The sequence below is a fragment of the Phaenicophaeus curvirostris genome, chromosome 1 (genome assembly GCF_032191515.1).
Source record: "Phaenicophaeus curvirostris isolate KB17595 chromosome 1, BPBGC_Pcur_1.0, whole genome shotgun sequence".
In the NCBI taxonomy this organism is placed as follows: Eukaryota; Metazoa; Chordata; class Aves; order Cuculiformes; family Cuculidae; genus Phaenicophaeus; species Phaenicophaeus curvirostris.
The window spans coordinates 163,101,663-163,121,629 of NC_091392.1; the positions used below are offsets into that span (position 1 = coordinate 163,101,663).

A 19,967-nucleotide genomic window follows, 5' to 3' on the forward strand; every position below is an offset into this window, starting at 1 on the left:
TACTGAAACGGGGCCTACAGGAGAGATGAGGACAGACTATAGCAAGGCCTGTCATGACAGAACAAGGAGTAATGGATTTAAACTAAGGGAGAGGAGATATATACAGGATATAAGGAAGAAATTATTTATGATGAGGGTGGTGAAAGAGTGGAACAGATTGCCAGGGAGGTAGCAGAGGCCCCATCCCTGGAAACACTCCAGGTCTGGTTGGATGGGGCTCTGAGCAACCTGATCCAGTGGAAGGTGTCCCTGCTCCTGCAGGGGTGTTGGATAGGATGACCTGTACAAAGTATTCTATGATTCTATCCTAGCAATGGAGGGATCTCTTCCATTGCAACTATGTCCTTGTGAACACGCTGGCCTCTGACCAGAATCATGCTTCATGTATTTTCGTGAAGTTTCTATTACACTGCAGGAACCACATCATCTGCTCTTTGGAGGCTGCAACCATTTAAGGAAGTCTGCTTTTAGTGCTCGTTTTTCAGTGTGGTGATTAAAAAGCACTGACAAGGAAAGCCTCAGACAGGAACTCTACCCCTGTCCTGAGTCACACAGTTTAATCAAGACACTTAAAAGACTGAAGAACATTTAAACAGCTACAGGATATGCTGTAGGAAAGCACCAGGCTGCTCAGGTCAATTGAAACTCCTGATTCTCCTTACCATGTAAGGATGAAGTTCATAAACACATTTAGGCTTTAACAACTTCAGTGTAAAATCCTCCACCAGTCACAGTGAGGATGCAATTCCTCATTACAACTCCTCCAGCTGCAAAGGACAGTCTGAGAGGTCCCACAAGCCCTCCCAAAATTTTTGGCATGAAACTTGAGGATGTCTTCAGCACAAGGGAGAGAACAGGTGACCAAGGCAGGTATCACTTCAATCAACTCTACTGCTGATGCTCCTTACCCACGCTGTCCATTCCCCTGCCATTCTCTTCTGCAAGCAGTGGAAAGGCTCCTGCTGCTGAGAATCAAAAAATCATCCACCTGAATTTAATCACAGAATTATTAAGGTTGGAAAAGACAAACTACTATAGCAATAAACAGACCAAATGTCCACATCATTGATGCTTCCATTCAAGGCATTATTATCCTGGTGAAGTTCTTCCTGGGACAAGGGATGGGGTAAGGAGTAGGGAACAAACAGGATGAAGCTGTATTACCCAAAGTGCATTATTTAATCATAGAATCATAGAATGGTTTGGGTTGGAAGGGACCTTAAAGCCCATCCAGTTCCAATAGGCAGGGACACCTTCCACTGGATCAGGTTGATCAAAGCCTCTTGCAATCCAGTCTTGAACACCTCCAGGGATGGGGCATCCATAACACTGAAATCAGCATGCAGAAGACTCACTCCATCAGCAAAAAAAAAGTTAGCCTAGTGAAAGGTCTCTCAGACCTCTAACAGGCAAAGGCCTGTAATTTTTTTCCATCTGCCTTACAGATTGAATTACAAATCCATCACATTTGGAAGATTAACTTCAGAGGGGAGGAAGACATTGTACATAACCTTTCAATATGTCACAGATTAAGCAATCTAAAAATCCTAAAGGTTTGAACAGGACCAATTGTTCCAACAAAATACTTGACAAAGTAGGTTTGATATTCCCTGATTAAAATGGCTTTTGTTTGAAAGGCTTCCTCAGTATTTTGGAAAACAAGGACATGGGAAAGGAAAGCATTTCATATTCAAGAATATATTTTGATTTGGTCAAATTAAATATTTAAAATACCTCCCCCCTGTCCCAAAAGGTCTAGAGGTGCTAAATGTTTTTAAAGGTTTAACTCAAGTCACAATCATCTTATCTCCCATCTTTTCAGAGCTACAAGGACAAGCTTGTTGTCCTATTATTCATCCAGCCTTAGTTCAGCCACTGGGACTTGTATTTTCTTCAGCTAATCCCAAACAAAACAGGAGACCCAGCATGGATGGATGGGGAGACAGAGTAAAAATTGTCCTGTCATCCACCCCAATACTATTCTAGTTAGATACAGCATGGGCAAAATGGCTAAAGCATTAAAAGGTTCTGAATACCTTGGTAAGTTCCAGGACAAGGGATTTTACACATTTATTTAATAATTTATTTAATAACTACCAATTCTAATGAGCATCTCAGAGGGAGGGGAGAAGGCAATTACATAAAACAAAGCATTGAAGCAGCAATTAGTCATACAGCTTTTGTGCAATACCAAAAATACCACATAGCAACAGCTTCTCTGGCAAGCTTGCAACATCTCTGAATGCTGTAGAACAACTGTCTGCTTTCAGAGCTCCAAGACATGGGCAGACCGGATGACAGGGAGACTGGCAGCATTCATAGAATCATAAGGTTGGAAAAGATCTCTCAGATCACCTTGTCCAACTGTCAGTCCAATACCACCATGCCTACTAAACCATGTCATGAAGCGCCACGTCTACATGATTTTGAAAACCTCCAGGGACAGGGATTCCACCACTGCCCTGGGCAGCCACTTCCAATGCTTCACCACTCTTTCAGGAAAGAAATTCTTCCTAATATCCAATCTAAACCTCCACTGGCACAACTTGAGGCCATTTCCTCTCATCCTATCACTTGTTACTTGGGAGAAGAGACCAGCACCCACCTTGCTACAACCTCCTTTCAGGTAGTTGTAAGGGGTGATGAGGTGTCCCTTCAGTCTTCTTTTCTGACTAACCAACCCCAGGTCATATGGGGAGCAGGTTATGCTCCCCATAACCCCTGCGCTCCAGACCCTTCCCCAGCTCCATTATCCATCTCTGGACATGCTCCAGCCCCTCAATGTCCTTATTATACTGAGGGGTCCAGCTAGTTATCATGGTGTTGGAAACACTACGGAAAACCCAACACTTCCAAAGCAGCATGTGTTTCTGGACAGCTTTTGTGGAAGACTTGATTTTCAGGGAGCCAAGCAGTAAAGAAAAGCAAGCTGCTGCTTTGAGGCATAAATCAAACAGTTTGTTAATGCTAGTTTTATTTTCACCCACTTCCTCTAGTTCAGTCTGGCCTCAGTCCAAGCTCTGCTGAAGTCGGAGGGCTTGATGCTCATCACTTTCTGTTCCTGTTGTCTTCAAAGGAAGCTCCTGCATGGAAACTACCACCTAAGCCTACTTCCAACCAGGTTTTTAAAACTAAGACCTTTTGCAGATGCTTTCAGAAAGTTTGGGGTTTTTTTTCGCTTTGCAATGCAAGAAAACTTATCCCCATGGAAGGAGAATAAATTAACTAGGAATTAAAGGAGAAGGACAAGCAAGCGCACCCATATCACAGAACCACAAAATTTTTGAGGTTGGAAAAGATCCTTGAGATCATCGAGTCCAACCATAAGCCTCACACTGCCAAGTCCACCACAAAACCACGTCCCTAAACATCTAGACGTCTTTTAAATACCACCAGGGATGGAGACTCTACCACTTCTCTGGGAAGCCTCTTCCAGTGCTTGATAAGTCTTTCTGTGAAGGATTTTTTCCTAATATACAATCTAAACCTCCCCTGGCACAACTTAAGGCTCTTTCCTCTCATCTTATTGCTTGTTCCTTGAGAGCAAAGCCTGACCAGTGCTTGGCTACAACCTCCTTTCTGGGAGCTGCAGAGAGCTATGAGGTTCCCCCTTCAGTCTCCTCTTCTTTAAACTAAACATCCCAAGGTCTTCAGCTGCTTCCCAGAACCCCTGTGCTCCAGACCCTTCCCCAGCTCCGTTCCCTTCTCCAGGTAAGTCTTCCTTATAGTGAGAAGGCCAAAACTGAACCCAAGATTCAAGGTGCAGCCTCACCAGTGCCGAGCACAGGAGCACAATTTCTTCTTTTCTCCTGCTGGCTACACCACCACACCACTGCTGATCCAACCTAGGACACTTTTGGCCTTCTTGGCCACCTGGGCATGCTGCTGGGTCCTCTTCTGGAAAGAGACATGCTTCTCAGATCTTGCTCTACAAATACCTTTGCCAGATAATCTTCACCTAACAGGTCTCATGTTAGCCCGACACAGGGCAAGCTTGTCTCTTGGCTGTATGAATGAATACTGGAAAAAGCTGTTACGTCAATTTGAAGATAAAAGGAACAACCCAAAAGGATCATAAGTTTTGTTCTTTGCTCACTTTATGCATTTAGAGAACAGCAGCCACAGCACAACTGACAGTAATGATGCAACTTGGCAGCATCCCTACAGCAGTGCTGAGTGTTGGAAAACATTCCAGGCACACTGCAGTTGAACCAAAACATAGGAGACAGCAACTGAAAGCTCAACATACAAAAGAAAATGAACCCTCCACATCACAGGCAAGGAGGACACTGAAAAGAAATGTAGTTCCCATTCTTCTGTCTGTTTATAATTAACTGGAGTCACATACCTAGAAAATAAAGACATGAACCATTTTGCATGTATGTGGAAGACCACTGCCTGCAGCCTGGGTTTGCCCATTAAATTTCATAGAAGTTTCCTTGCTTCAGATATTTCTCTACAAATTCCACAACGTATGAAATATAGAAAAAGTAAGGTTTCTTCAGTTTCTGAAGATTTAAAATGAAATAATCAAGTGTGACCTTTACTCTCTCACCAATCTGGCATATGCTACAGATGAAATGCACAGTCTAGGATGACTTATTATGCTGTCCTGATCTCTTCAAACTCGGATTTTGAAATCAATACAGAACACATCTATTTTTAATTTAATTTCATAGAATCATAGAATCATGGGATAATTAAGCTTGGAAAAGATCTCTCAGATCATCCAGTCCAACCATCAGTCCAGCACCACCATGCCTACTAAACCATATCCAAAGTGCTATGGGTACACATTTTTCAAACACCCCCAAGGACAGAGACTCCACCACTTCCCTGGGCAGCCTGTTCCAATGCTTCACCTCTCTTTCAGTGAAGAATTTTTTTCTAATATCCAATCTAAAGCTCCCCTGGTGCAACAGGAGGCCCCCTCCTCTTTTCCTATCACTTGTTTCTTTGGAGAAGAGACCAGAACTTGCCTCGCTACTATCTCCTTTCAGGGACCTGCAGAGAATAATGAGATTCCCCCTTAGCCTCCTCTTCTCCAGACTAACCAATCCCAGTTCCCCATGCCGTCCCTCCAAGATTAGTTTTCCAGACCCTTCACCTGCTTGGTTGCCCTCTTCTGGACACATCCCAGCACCTCAATGTCCTTCCTGTAGTGAGGGGACCAAAACTGAACACAGGACCCAAGGTGCAGCCTCACCAGTGCCAAGTCGAAGGGGCCGTTCCCTCCCCTACTCCTGCTGACCATGCCATGTCTGATTCAACCCAAGACACTGTTTGCCTTCCACTGCTAGAAGCTTGTGGGTAATTGGTACAGGTCAAAATACCTTCAGTGAAGTTAATAGGATTTCTCTCATGCACATCTGCCTTGCAAATAGGTTCCTACTTCAGCCATCTGCAGATTTGTTTGTTGATTAGTCCTTTAGACTTTCTTTAATCAAGAGAGTCTGTCAGAAGTCTTTCAGTGGTCTATTACAGCTTGTGATCATTAAAGCTAGTAAGATGAAAAAAAATGCCTATTTCAAGAGTGTGCAGTGATCATTGATGCTTTGTGTAGTCTCTCCTATTAACTGCTCCCGTGAAGGAAAAGGCCACAGGTTGTGAGGAAATTAATGTTTCCTGCTTAATTTGAGTAGCCACTGCCTGCACTGTGACCTGCAGATAAGTAGTGCATAAAAATAAAAATTCACTGACAAGCTTTAACAAGTACTTCCTCACTTTCCTGTCCGTTGAATAAGAGCTATTGTTTCTGCTTATAGACCTGGTTTATAGCTTAGAGCTGCTGTTTTAAATCACACTATGAAATCACAAAGTAAAGCTGCCAAGTACTCCACTACTACTTGATGAGTAAAACATATATACCAAGTTATCCGCATCAGAGACAAACAGCAGCATCAATTCTTCTCTAACCATACTGTAACTTTTAATTGGTACCAAGGGGCTCTGTACAAAGCAGATTGTTTTTTCCTTCACCATCTATTGTATTATGGTGCCAGACATGAAAAACAAACCCATCTTAATCATTCCCAACATCTGTTACTATTCCGAGACAACAACCTGAATCACAAGATGCTGAAGAAATTGCCAACCAGAATTTAAAGTGGTAATCTCAATGTGTCTTAATATCTTAGCAGTAAGTTTTAGGTTCATGGTTGAGAATTATCATCATTAATCCAAGTTTATCATCTTAAGATGATAAATTAAGACAGCATTGTCATCAAAAAGGTGCTCCAATCTCTTCACCTCACATTCCTTTACTCTGCTCACTCATGCAGTGACCTGAGACTGAAGTTATATTGATTTTTGCTGCAGTACATTTTCAGGAAGAGCAGGGAACTTCCACGATTCACTGGTTTCCTCTAAATTAACCCTTCCTATAAAATGGAAAGAACCATGTCCAAAAAAATATGTGTTTGCTTCTCCTTTGCAGCCCTTCTCAAATACTCTCTTCTGGCTTGAAACTTCCAGTACTTAAAGGGAGCCTACTGGAAAGCTGGAGAGGGGCTCTTTATCAGGGAATGCAAGGATAGGATGAGGGAGAATGGTTTTAAGCTGAAATAGGGGAGATTTAGATGAGATATTTAGAAAATTTTTTTCCTTTGAGGGTAGGGATGCAGAGGTACAAGTTGCCCAGAGAAGTCTCAGATGCCCCATTCCTGGAGGTGCTCAAAGACAGGTTGGATGAGGCTTTGCGCAACCTGTTCCAGCGGAAGGTGTCCGTGCCCATGGCAGGGGGTTGCAACTGGATGGGCTTTGAGGTCCCTTCCAACCCAAACCATTCTATGATTCTGTGAAGTACAAGGGGAAGAGAATGTGCAAGAGACTGCAGGGAGCAAGATGTGGCATCACCTTTATTGCAAGATGTAATGGGGACTTCTACTACCCTTCTCTCAAAATCTGTCTACTTCCCTCACCTGCATAGAAGCTTTTGCAACTGGAGGGCGGAGTGGCTGCCTCTGCTGATAGCAGAGAATAACCAGGAGGTGCTATGACCTTGAGATGGGATGATGACAGCATAGTGACAAAGGGTGGCTCGGACCAAAGCACATGATTAGTATCACTGATACTATGACAGCAATGTGCAACAGCCAATGCACCAGAACAATTAGGTGTCATGCTTAGAGTTACAACACTACCACAGGATTGATATCCTGACCAGCACAGATCACGCAGTGCAGACAGCATCTGCAGTTATGTTTCCAAAGTAAGATTCAGCGCTGTTAGGGGAGTCAATAGAGGGACCCAAACCTCAAATTGCTACCTCAGTGACTGAAAAGCATTAGATAGGGATGCTTTCAAGACACAGGATTTAAGCAAGGAGACTGCTGGCAGAGGAGCACTCCCAATCCAGTAAGGCAGGCTGCAGAACAATACAATCATCATCCATGGATTTCTTAGTGAAACTGTTCCCAGCCCACACCTCACACCCCTAATGACAGGGGCCTTGACTGTAAAATTATTCCATAGCTATTCAGGATACTGTAACAAGGCTTAGCTGTTTTCTTCATGTTTGTTCACTCTGAAAGCATCATCTTATCATTTTGCTTATTCCATTCTCAGTTAACCTTCTACAAAATTGAAACAGGAGACATTCAATCCACAATTTATAGAATCATAGAACAGTTTGGGTTGGAAGGGACCTTAAAGATCACCCAGTTCCAACCCCTCCTGCCATGGGCAGGGACATGTCCCACTGGTTCAAGTTGCTCAAAGCCTCACCCAACCTGGTCTTGAACACCTCTAGGGATATGACATGCATGACTTCTCAGAGCAACCTCTGCTAATGCCTCCCCACCCTCACAGGAAAAAAAATCTTCCTAATCTCTCATCTCCCCTCTTTCAGCTTAAAACCACTCCCCTTCATCCTATACCTGCACTCCCTGCTAAAGAGACCCTCTTCAGCTTCCCCATAGGTAATCATGAGGAGAATTGTTGGAGTAGATGGGAAAAGAAAGCTCAGGGGAGTAAGAGAAATGTGTTCCATAATTAAAATAAACAAAAATTGCACAAGTGCTATTTGCAAACCCTGGGTACAGCCAGAGTCCCTAGTCCCACTCTGCCAACACTCTCTGCAGTAGTACGTTTTGGAATACAGACTTTCGTGCTAGGACACGGGCTATAGATACAACAGGGCTCACTGCTTTTCACTGCAGCTGGTCTCTTTAGACAGTCGCAACTTAATGGGGATATTCAAGACTGGGATATTCAATACCAAAGGGACTGAGCATTGCAACATCCAGAAATCCACGAAAACAGACAACTATCCAATCTAAGGCTAAATGAGGCATCTGAAAGAGAAAACAACCCCTGAATCCCCAAAGAAAGTCCCTGCTTGACTCTGGCTCGGACTACTGCCTCCTCTGAGCAGCTGTGCTCAGCTGGGCTGTGGGAAACTTGCAAGTGATGGAACCCTTACGAGCAGCACCAGGGTGGGCCTCCCCAGCTGTATCTCCTGTCACCTGGGTCAGATCTTCTTTCCTCACCCTGGCCAGATGTCCCCTCACCCTGGTCCGGCACCTCACTGGGGATCACCACTGGCCTCACTCAGGAACGCCCAGAGGGAAGTGGCAACTACCCCTCTAAAACTAGTCTCTGTGTTAGAATCATCAATGATAGAATCATTTAGGATGGAAAAGACCTTTAGAGATTATCGAGTCCGACTATAAATCTAACACTGCAAACCCCGCGACTAAACCATGTCCCAAGGCACCACATCCACACGGCTTTTAAATCCCTCCAGGGATGGAGAATCCGCCACTTCCCTAGGCAGCCACTTCCAGTGCTTGACAACACTTTCAGTGAAATAATTTTTCCTAATATCCAACCTAAACCTCCCTGGCACAACTTCAGGCCATTTGCTCTTGTCCTATCGCTTGTTACTTGGGATAAGGGCCCGACCCCAGCCTCGCTCCAGCCTCCTTTCTGGGAGCTGCAGAGAGCAATGAGGTCTCCACTCAGACACTTTTTCTGCAGATTAAACAGCACCAGGGCCTTCAGCTGCTCCACAGAACAGAACTCCTGTGCTCCAGTCCGCTCCCCTTCTCCAGGAATGCTCCAGCCCCTCAATGTCCTTCTTGGAGGGAGGGGCCCAACACTGAACCCAGGATTCAAGGTGCAGCCTCAGCAGTGCTGAATCCAGGGGAACAATCCCTGCCCTGTTCCTGCTTGCCCATGGCTGATCCAAACCAGGACGCTGCTGGCCTTCCTGGCCACCTGGGCACACAGGCACAACTGCTGGCTCACGTTCAGCTGCTGTTGGGCAGCTTTCCAGCCACTCTTCCCTGAGCCTGGACGGTAGCATGGAGTAACTGTGGTACAACCTTTCTGCCCCCCAGCCCGTGGATCCAGCCCGTCCTGATCTCTCTGCACAGCCTTCTTGCCTTCCAGCTCATGGATCCAACCTGTCCAGGTCCCTCTGCAGAGTCTCCCTGCCCTCTAGCTCATGGATCCAACCTGTCCAGGTCCCTCTGCAGAGTCTCCCTGCCCTCTAGCTCATGGATCCAACCTGTCCAGGTCCCTCTGCAGAGTCTCCCTGCCCTCTAGCTCATGGATCCAACCTGTCCAAGTCCCTCTGCAGAGTCTCTCTGCCTTCCAGCTCATGGATCCAACCTGTCCAGGTCCCTATGCAGAGCCTCCCTGCCCTCCAGCCCGCGGACCCAGGGTGGCGTGCTCCTACCTGCTGGCGGAGGTAGCGGGTGAGGTAGGGTCCGGCTGTGTCCGCGGAGCCCCGGCGGCGGGGAGGGACGGGCAGGGCGCCGGTGCTGCCGAGCAGCGGGAGGAGAGGGATGAGGCTGAGGACGAGGATCGGCTCCATGTCCGGGGCAGCGCAGGCGCCGCTCCGCGCGGGCAGCGGCTGCGCCCCGGGGCGCGCGGCAGGGGGCGGGGCCTCCCGCGCACGTGGAGGGGCGGGGCCTGAGCAGCGCCGCTTTCTGATTGGCGGCGGCGCGGAGCACGTGACCCGCCCCCGCCCCTGTCCCCGCTCCCCCGCCTCCATCGGCTCTAAGCGCCGGTATGAAAACTCGCGTCTTATTGGGCGAGCGGGGGCGTCTCTGCCTCCGCGCGGCGCCGCCATTGGGTGAGCGCCACCCCGGCCCCGCCCCCCTGGCGCCGGCGCTTCCGGGTTCTCTAGGACGCTGGGACCCGGGCGGAGGGGATGGGGCCGCGACTACGGTAATCGCCGAAGGGAGGGGGCACCGCCGGTTCCTCTCCCCTCCCCTTCTCCCCTCCCCTTCTCCCCTCCCCTTCTCCCCTCCCCTTCTCCCCTCCCCTTCTCCCCTCCCCTCCCCTTCTCCCCTCCCCTCCCTCCTCCCCTCCCCTCCCCTCCTCTTCTCCCCTCCCCCCCTCTCTCCCCCCCTCTCTCCCCCCCTCTCCTCCCCCCCCTCTCCTCCCCCCCTCTCCTCCCCCCCTCCCCCCTCTCCTCCCCCTCTCTCCTCCCCCTCTCTCCCTCTCCTCCCCCTCCACCCCCTCTCTCCCTCTCCTCCCCCCGCCTCCTCCCCCTTCCCCTCTCCCTCCCCCTTTCCTCCCCCTCCTCCCCCTTTCCTCCCCCTCCTCCCCCTCCTCCCCCTCCTCCCCCTCCTCCCTCTCCTCCCTCTCCTCCCTCTCCTCCTTCTCCTCCTTCTCCTCCCTCTCCTCCCTCTCCTCCCCCCTTCTCCCCCCTTCTCCCCCCTTCTCCCCCCTTCTCCCCCCTTCTCCCCCCTTCTCCCCCCTTCTCCCCCCTTCTCCCCCCCTTTCTCCCCCCTTCTCCCCCCTCCCTCTCTTCTCCCCCTCTCTTCTCCCCCCCCTCCCTCTCTTCTCCCCCCCCCTCCGCCTTTCCCCTTCTTCTCCCTCCTCCCTCCCCCTCTTCTCCCTCCGCCTCTCTCCCCCAGCCTCTCCCTCCCCTTTTTTTGCCCCCCCGCCTCTCTCCCTCCTGCCTTTTGCCTTCCAGGGGAGGACAGCGCTTCACCATTTCTCTTCAGCCACACAACGGCAAATCACTTTGGCCCCTTTTTTAACTGAAGCATTTCCTGGCTCAAAGCACAGAGGACGAGCCCCGTGGTTGCGGTGAAGCCAGGCAGCCCCGGGCCTTCAGCGCCCTTGTCCTGTGCCCAGCCTGGCTGCTCCCCCGGACTTCAGGGTGGTGGGGGCTAAGCAGGAGAAAACCATGGTGTAAGATCTGATACAACTTCTCTTGTGTGTTCTTGTTTTTCTCTTAGGGAGCGTTTAAGGCATTGAGCCCACCAGAGGGCACCAGGCACTGATGGAAACCTCGGTGAGACTTCAGAGCTGTCGAAAGAGTTAGTGTTGTTCAGCCTAGAATAGAGAAGGCTCCGGGAAGGGCGTATAGCAGCCTTGCAGTACTGAAAGGGGGCTACAGGAAAGCAGGGGAACAATCAGCTTTCTCCTTGCTCAGCAGACGTAGCAGCAGGGTCACACAGAAACCTTGTGCCAGGCTTTGCTTTGGGTAAAAGCATCTTAGGAGTATGAAGGCTCCTGCAAAAAGGGAACAAAATGCCCGGGGGGGGAATGGAAGACTTAAAGGGATCTACAGGAAAGCTGGGGAGTTCTTTATCAGGAAGTGTAGGGATAGGATGAAGAGGAGTGGTTTTAAGCTGAAGGGGGGTAGGTTTAGCTTAGATACTAAGGAATGTTTTCCTGTGAGGGTGGGGAGGCACCTGAGGTCCAGAGGTTTGCTTTGACTTTTTTATTAAAAAAGTAAAACAGGTCTATTTGTAACTTATGTCCAGATACAAGTGATGAGAAACAGAAGTGTAGATCTTGAACCCTTTCTTTCTCAAGGGATTTCTTACCAGAGCTGTGTGCGTACGTACATGTTGCACTTTATCTCCTATATTGCAATGGAATATTTTGAAGAATTTTAGTTCATCATTTATTTTTCAGTTCCACATGTCTCCTCTGTCGAACCCAGTAGTAAATATTGTAGAGCTGCCCTTTTGGCTCAAAGGGTATGAATAAAGCTGCAATCACAAGCCCTTTTGAGGTTTTCTGGACATCCTCTCCTTTCAAAGTCATTGGTATTGAAGGCATTTGCAGAATTACAAGTGAATGATCATTTCCATTTTTAACCCCATGCTGGGAGTTCATTCTAAATTAAAGGGAAAAAATCAGAAATGGATTTGCTGCAGTGCTGTGCTGAAGGATAGTTCTAATAAAGGTTTTCTAAAACTAGTTTTTCCAACTAAAAGCAGTTAATATCTCATAAAATGAGAACTCTCTGAGCCGTTCTGACTTCCTTCTTTCAGGTGATGCTGTGAGCACATGAATAGTGTGAGGGGACTCTTGGCTGCCTCTGTAATTTCCATCCAGAACTCCTGCTTCATCTATCCTGCCTGTCAAAAATGCTTTTCTAGGCTGATCCTGGATTCAAGGAGGTATGTCCTTCTGTGGGGCTAGACTGCGACTGTCGGAGGCCTTGGGAATCTCTGGGAGTTGGAACACAAATTCAAGGAGTAATGGTTTTAAACTGAGAAGGATAAATGTAGACTGGAAGAAATTGTTTACAATGAGGGAGGTGAAACACTGGCACAGGTTGCTCAGAGAAGTCATGGATGCCCCATCCCTGGAGGTGTTCGAGGCCAGGCTGGATGAGGCTTGGAGCAGCCTGATCCATGGCAGAACAGTTGAAGCTGCATGGTCTTTGAGGTCCCTTCCAACCCAAACCATTCTATGATTCTATACTAAAGCTGCAGGAAGAAAAATCCCAAACCAGAACAAAACACAAACAATGGGGATGCAGGGAATTCAGAATTTCTCCCTGACGTTTCATTGAAAGCCCACTGTTTCTCTCCGACTTCACAACAGGCTAGCACTTAGCAAATCAATAAAAGAAACCAGAGAGGTTTTGTCATGATACAGACACCTTATTGAGCCTATGGTAGGATTAATGCTTTAGGGAGTAAGGAATCTTACAGTTTGTGATGGAACACTTTAGGCATTATAGTAGTAATAAATGCAGATAAGTCCTTCTGCAATGATTAACAATAGTTAATGTATTCAATCGTATTTTTTTTTAATCTTTGCCTTTTGTCAGGTTTAATTGCCTAAAATGTGGCCGCACAGGTGAAGCTAAAGATGCAAGTTACAGATATCGATTGTCCCTAAAGGTTGCTGATGCTAATGATTTGTTTGACATTACCGTGTTTGGAAGTTGCCTAGATCCATTTTTTGGGGTCACTGCAGAAAATTTGCAGAGGTAAGGAATGATTTGTTTCTAACTGTGTAGCTGCTGCTGCTTCTTCGGCCTGAAAGAATTGAGATGAGCTCGGATGGTAGGGAGATGAGTGGGAAGAAGCTGCTAAAGGGCGCCCTTCTATCTTTTCCTTGCTACCCAACACCTTGATAAATTGCTGAAGTTTGATTTCTTCCTGAAATCTTGAAATTTGGAGATGGATTACTTCTGTGTAAGAGATCCTCCACTTGTCTCTTGGAGGCAGCTATCGCCTGCTAAGGGAGCTTCACCATTTGGTCGGTTGGGCTTCTTCCTTGCATCCTTCTTGCTTTGAGATGATTGAATTTCCTTTGTTGAATGGCAGATTGATAGTCAGCTTTTCCAGAGATTTAGATACATTTTTTTCCTCAAGAGCCTTTGAGTTTGTTGTTCTGTGTGGTTTTTTTTTAAGTCTGCACCTTGTGACTTTTAATGAAATATGACCACATTTTTCTTGAGCAAGGAGGGATTTCTAAGAAAGCCTGTTAGTCCTCAGAGCCTGACCACCTACACTGTAAACTTCAGACTTTCTCATAAGTGTAACTGCTAGGATGGGATGTTTGCAGGCATTTACTGCTTGTTTCTCAATTCTGTTATTATCCAATGACTTGTTTTATCACTGGCTCAAAAACTAACACTTTAAAAATTCCCTGTTAGCAGCATTAATAGCCTGCTCGTGGCAGACATTCCACACTAGCCTGCTGTACTGCTGTCAGCTGTGAAAAACAGTTATATACGTATCTTAATGTGGATGTGTAAGCTGTGTTGTAAAGGTGCACGAAGAATGGATGTGTAAGCAACACCAGAATTATGCAGTCATTCTGTTGATACAAAAACCACAGCCACCTGAAAGCAGTGTGTATATTAAACCTATTCAAAGAAGTTGTTTTGTTTACTTCTATTTCACTAACAAATTAAGTGAACTAAACAACTGAACTTACAGGTTTGTAGATTCCTGTTTTCATTCTATGTTTAGTTTGAGCTGCAACAAGATCTTCTCCTTAGCACATGTCCTACTTATGCAACAGCTAAAATGCTGTGTGAGGCTTCCTTTGTTGGTGCAAAACTTGTGTATGTTTTTACTCAAGGTATATTCAAGACTTCAATCAGCTGTCAGGAGAAACAAGCACAGATGCATCTCCAGGAGTGTTAGTTCAAGCAGTGAAATCCTGTTTCATTGGAAAAAGATTTATATTTGGAGTGAAGGTAACTTCTAATCCACAGTACTCTCTTATAATGAGTTTTTTCATTAGCTTCTAGCCAGTGGGAGGCATAGACTGAGTTATCAAAACATTACGAACAACATTTTTGGGGAATTCGAGAAAATTTAGGGCTAGGAAATGGGAAAGATTCTGCTCCTCTTCCTCCAGACTCCTGGGTTGTTTCAAATGAGTCGCATCCAAAAGTCATCTTGAGTGGCAGCAGTCAGCTTGACAGCTTGTCAGGGCTGCTTTTCAGCAAGCTTCGACAGTGCCAGCTCCTGTGCATATCAGGAACAGCCTGGTGTCTGTAAAAACCCATGCACAGTTCAAGCAAGAAGCAGACTGTCTTTTCAAGCACTGCTCTACTTTTCCCATGCTGGGTAGTCTCCTGGTGTTTGAAATGTATGGAGAAACACATCCCTTTGCACTATTTTCATATTTCTGGATTTAAGAGTGTTTAAAAATGTTGATGAAGTACAGATGTTCAACATACACATCTGTGGTTCGTCTATGTGCTTAACAGGCTTTGAAATACTAATTCTTAGTAATATTCCCATGTAAACAGTATTCTAAGTTCTCTTCAAGTGGTGCTTGTGTGAGTCATCCGTATTATGAGTTCTGTGACCTAAGTCCTACCTGGCAGTGTGTTTCCTTCCCACAGGTTTGTATCTGAGCCTTTGTGGATTAACTTTACTTAACTGGAACCATTCACTAGGTCTCTAGATCCTATTCCTTTGCAAAGACAACTAATCCTACATATCAGCGGTCCTGTGGCTGCTCATGCACACACAAGGACTGAATGCATATTCAAGGACTGTTTGTTCAGCCTTTGGCTGTAGACGTTTCTCTACAGGTGTGTTCAGCTGTGCATATAGTCACCCTCTCCCAGATAAAACTCAGAATCAACATAAAATACTTCATTGAGCCTTACCTAGGAGGGTGTTGTCCTTGGCTAACAGGCTCAACCTTTGCGTAAACTTGGAAAGTAAGAGGGTTGTTGAATTTAAAGACAGCTATATTTGGGTTTTGGCCTCCCTGGCATAGACAGACCTTGAGGGGAGGTGAAAAAGGATTTATCTGCTTCTCAAAACATTAGATAATTCTCTCTGCTTTTTATGTCATTTTTCACCTGTAATTTCTATGTAGAGAGAAGTGGGTTCTAGAAAGAATTGCAGCTGAAGCTCCTTTGTAACACTACTCCCCAAATAAATCTGAGAAGATAAAGGTTTTAGCTTTTAACAGAGAAAATGTCATGCTGGCTTTGATAGCTGAGCTGCCAAGCTGGATATCAGGTACCAGAGTGCTTCCCTTCAAGTGCTGCCTAGTGCCTCCTAGAGAACAAAAAAGGTTTCTCTGGAAGGGAGGGAGCCCGGAAGCACTCAGTGTCCTGGGGGAAGGAAGAAATGTTCTGTGAAGTCCTTCCTTAAAATCTTCATTGTTTTTCCAGCTCCAAAACTCTGTGTAATTGCAGCAAGCAAAGAACCTCTCACTGTGGTGCTCTTTATAGCCCTTGCCAGAGCTTATTTCCCAGGAAGCACTGCTTTGTGTGACACTGTTTTGTATTCTCTTCCCTGCAGATCCTGTTAAAAAGTGAGACCTAAATTTAAACTTGACTTAAAAGACATGCATTAATATATTTTTTTCTGTCACAAAATAAAGCATTAAGGTGGGTTTTTTCTTCCCTCTCACCCAAGGGTTGTGCAAATGAAGATGGAGGGCGTTCTGCTGCCAGCAGCATCTTGCAGAACTGTTCCAGAATTAATAGAAGCACAAAAAACCTTACAGCTTGCCAAATCTTCCTGCCAAACACTGCTGTTACTGGCTTTACTGTTATCAGCTACTTCCATCGGCTTCTGCAGTCAGCAAAATTCAGGAGCTCCAATAACAGCTTGTACTTACCTGATGCATCTTTGGTTCCAGTAGATGAACCTGTCAGTGAGCTCAGCAGCTTGTCCAGCCTGAGAAGAAACTCCTGGTCTGTTCAGTCTAGCAGCAGAGAAAGTTTTTTAGTGTCCTGGCAGCAGTCATTCAGCCTGACTTCATCTGTTGCTTGGGTAACAGCGGAAGACTTTCTCAGTCTGGAAGTGGGAACACTGGTGAGTGAAAACCATGAAGAAGAGGGGAAGCTTGTCTCTGCAGAATCATGCAGTGTAAGCTGCAACGATCAAATTCTTTGCAATTCACAGTTTTGCAGCTCTTCTGTAAAGGAAGCAGACAAAGAGGAGGATAATAAACTGAGTTCGCAGCCCAGTCAGACTGATGGTAGCTCTGCAACCGATAAGTTAGAGACAGTATCCTCTTCAAAGACTGAGTGTTCACATGGAAACAGTCCCAGGTTGTTACAGCATCCTTTGGAATATGAGGGGAAAAGCATTTACCCAAAGACTAATAATACAAATTATTCTTGCCCAGAAAAATCGCATGACTCCCTTTTTGACAAGAAAGATGCCTCATCTTCTAATCACATAAATGTAGTGGAAGCATCTCAGAGGGACTTGGTGCTGTGGGATGATCTCCCATTCTCAGAAAGCCTCAATGAGTTTTTAGCCAGAATAGAAGATGGCAACAGTGTTGTAACATCACCTGGCCTTGATGAAGGCAAATTGGGTGTAAATCCTCACGAATTGTATCCCAGGCAAATCCTAGTAGCTGGTGAATTGCCTGGAGTTAGCATTTCAGGGCCGTTCTTGCCACCAGCAGAGAATGAGAGTTGGGAGAACATATTCTATGCTTGCTTTCAGTCAAATGCAAATCCTCTGAGTCATGCAGTGTCACAGTGTGAGTCTTCCTCTAGTGTTTTATCTTCAGCTGACAAGGACTGTGGAGCATCTTGCTTTATACCTAACCCTCAGCTACCTGTTCTGTCACAGTCATCACCATTTACATCAAGGCCTTTTGTTTCTGAGAGTGCATACATGCAGTCCAGAGATTCAACTATTGACATTTCAAAGCCAGCTCAGTCTTTTATGAGTCTGCTGTGTACTGCTGAACACAGGGAAGCCTCTTTGAAACCAATCAAGGCAGCTACCTCTGTGCATTCTGCGTTTGACAGCTGTTTAGCTGGATATGAAAATAAAGAAAACTGTTCTACACCAAGTCAAAGAACAGATCTAGCATTCCCAGGGATGTGGGACTCTGATCCAGCAACTCCCAGCAATACAAAGATCTATAAAAAACAATTAAAGCCACTGACAGAACTGTCAGAAAATACCTTCAAAAGTGTTACTAGGAGAGCAGTGCTGTGGAACAACAGCTTCCCTGAAGGCAGCTACAATGCTTCTGCTGATCTCTTTGCAAGTGCAAGAGAGGTAGCAAAGTCTGTAGAATTCTTAAATAAATCATGTAGTTCTTTACTACAGGAAGACACTTTGACAGAAAAGGTCACAGCTCCTGCATTGATGCTTTATCCCGGAGATGTTCCCTTTAACAGTTCAAAACCAAGCTCATCCCTATGTAGATCCCCTCCTGCTTTTAGGAAGCACAGCACACCAGTGCCTCACTCCTTTAGTGATTTGGAATGCCATTTGGTTAACGCTCCAGACTTTATTCCATGTTCACAGTCCACTCCTATGACAAAACCTCTCCAGAAACTGTGGCCTGCTAAGGCGGCCACAGTCTTCACCCCTAAAAATCCCACTAAGACCCACTTCAAATGCAAGCGATCTCGGTCTTCCTTTCAGAACACTCTGCTGCAGGACCTTACGGGCAGGTTAGTGAAACGTAGAAGGCCAAGCAACAGAGAAGACAAAGAAAGTAACAGCTCTGTTTCACAGCAGTCCCTTAGCAGCCCGCTGCCTGCTGGCTTTGAGGAGTGGATCCCTCCCTCTGCAAGCAAAAGGTTAAAAACAACTGCACCTTTAACCTTGAAAAGAGTCAGCTGGGCTGCTGTCTTGCAGCCAGCCAGTGGGCATGCTGGCAGGAACACTTTTGCTGAAAGCAAAAAGAAGAGTGAAAATTATGTGGGCTTCAGAAATGAGAGAATTGACCCTGAGAATGCTGACAGGGTACCAACTACTCCTGGAGCTGCAGGTGACACTAAGGCCTTGTTTTTAAATAATACAGTCCTGGAAACTTGTTCCCCTTCAGAAGGCAAGAATCAGCTCTTGAATGCAAATTATTCAAGGGCTGTATTAGAAGGGGCAATGGGCTGGTCTCCGGAGTTGTTCTTCCAGGCATGGAGCCCTTCTTCCAATAAGCCGAAATAGTAAAAGAAAAAGATATTTCTATGCCACATGCTGTTGAATAATTTTTAAGATTTTGGGGAAGGAGCCAGTTGAAGAAAAAGAGCTATTTAAAAATTATTAAATTGTTCATGTAGTTATTGGAATATGCCTTCCTAAGCTGAGCTGTGTTTATTTGCAGAGCTTTGTGCTACAGAGACTGGGGAAAGAAAAAAAACCAGAATTTGCAGTCATGTAATTTTATTGTAATTTAACTTTAGAACGTGCAATAAAAACTTTTGTAAATGTGAAAGTATTTAATAGATCTCGTAAAGTACAGGTAGGCAAAATGTCACAACAAGATCCCTGGAGCCCACCGACACTCCAGATCCTCACCTGATGATTCTCTGTGAAGAAGGGCCAAATTTTCATCCAGGACTTTAATATACTGTGTGAGAGCCTTGTATTTAAGGGATGCTTGGACAGAGTTGAGTTGGGAGTAGGGGATGGGGACACTGCCCTGAGAGACTGGTAGCACAGTTTTCCTGTGGGCTTTCTCAAGTCAAAGGCTGAAGCAACCACTCAGCATGGACACCTCCACTGGATCAGGTTGCTCAAAGCCTCATCCTTGTTACCTTGAACACCTTCTCTGAGCAACCTGTGCCAGTGCCTCATCAGCCTAACAGGAAAAAAATTCTTCCGAATATCTCATTTAAATCTCCCCTTTTGCAGATTAATGCCATTCCCTCTCATCCTGTCTATGAATTTTCTGATGAAGAGCCTCTCCCTGTCTTTCCTTTAGGCCCCTTTTAAGCCCTGGAAAGCTCTAGTAAAGTTTCCCTGGAGACTTCTCTTCTTCAGGCTGAAAAACACCAACTCTCTCAGCTTATCTTTGCAAGGGAGGTGCTCCAGCACTTGGATGGTCTTCATGGCCTCCTAAAGACTTACTTTAACAGATCCATGTCCTTCTTGCCCTAAGGACTGCAGAACTGAACATGGGGCTCCAGGTACTGCATATTTTATTTTTATTTGCAATTTTATTTATTGCAAATAAAATACTGGTTGATAAACCTGTGCTAGGGGCAAGTGGAAAAGGAGTAAGAAATGGAGCCTGTCTGAACACAGTAAATCAGCATTGAGGGCTCATGTAGAAAAAAAAAAAGGGGAAAGCCAGCATTAGTCATCCCCAAGTCACTGAGCACAGGGATGGCAATATTGAAAGGGTTTTAAGATACAAGCGCTCAAAGAAATAGAGCTTGAAATTAGTTGTTTCTGATCCAACCTCCCACATAATACAAAACTGAAGTATCACCAGCTCTTTAAGCACTCCCTTGTGATGAACTGGACAAACACCTCCTTTATCACAGGGGTCAGACTGACTCCAAGTGCTGCGCC

The 19,967-nt window shown here is 45.9% G+C and overlaps 2 protein-coding genes across 3 annotated transcripts in view; one reads left to right on the top strand and one right to left on the bottom strand.

Annotated features, from left to right (window-relative positions):
• Positions 1-9,864, bottom strand: part of PRCP (prolylcarboxypeptidase) — a 35,969-nt gene extending 26,105 nt beyond the window's left edge. The window contains exon 1 of the mRNA XM_069879885.1: positions 9,683-9,864. Coding sequence (XP_069735986.1) covers positions 9,683-9,820 — 138 coding nt within the window. The 5' untranslated portion in view covers positions 9,821-9,864. The remainder of the gene's footprint in view (positions 1-9,682) is intronic.
• Positions 9,865-10,160: 296 nt separating this feature from the next.
• DDIAS (DNA damage induced apoptosis suppressor) lies at positions 10,161-18,885 on the top strand. Of its 2 annotated transcripts, XM_069879819.1 has the most exons (6): positions 10,161-10,176; positions 11,199-11,254; positions 12,246-12,374; positions 13,034-13,195; positions 14,299-14,416; positions 16,107-18,885. In XM_069879819.1, exons 3-6 carry the CDS (start codon positions 12,262-12,264, stop codon positions 18,615-18,617), a joined length of 2,904 nt encoding a protein of 967 aa, XP_069735920.1. In that variant the 5' UTR covers positions 10,161-10,176; positions 11,199-11,254; positions 12,246-12,261; the 3' UTR covers positions 18,618-18,885. The 2 variants fall into 2 exon arrangements, with proteins under 2 accessions (XP_069735920.1, XP_069735930.1); XM_069879829.1 differs by lacking the exons at positions 10,161-10,176; positions 11,199-11,254 and adding an exon at positions 10,893-11,151.
• Positions 18,886-19,967: the final 1,082 nt, after the last annotated feature.

Bases quoted from the DNA above. Each gene is read 5' to 3' on its own strand.
- DDIAS (XM_069879819.1), top strand. From the start codon at position 12,262: ATGAATAGTGTGAGGGGACTCTTGGCTGCCTCTGTAATTTCCATCCAG. The intron at 13,196-14,298 runs GTAAGGAATGAT...TTTTTACTCAAG, and splicing joins ACTGCAGAAAATTTGCAGAG to GTATATTCAAGACTTCAATC. The intron at 14,417-16,106 runs GTAACTTCTAAT...CTCTCACCCAAG, and splicing joins GATTTATATTTGGAGTGAAG to GGTTGTGCAAATGAAGATGG.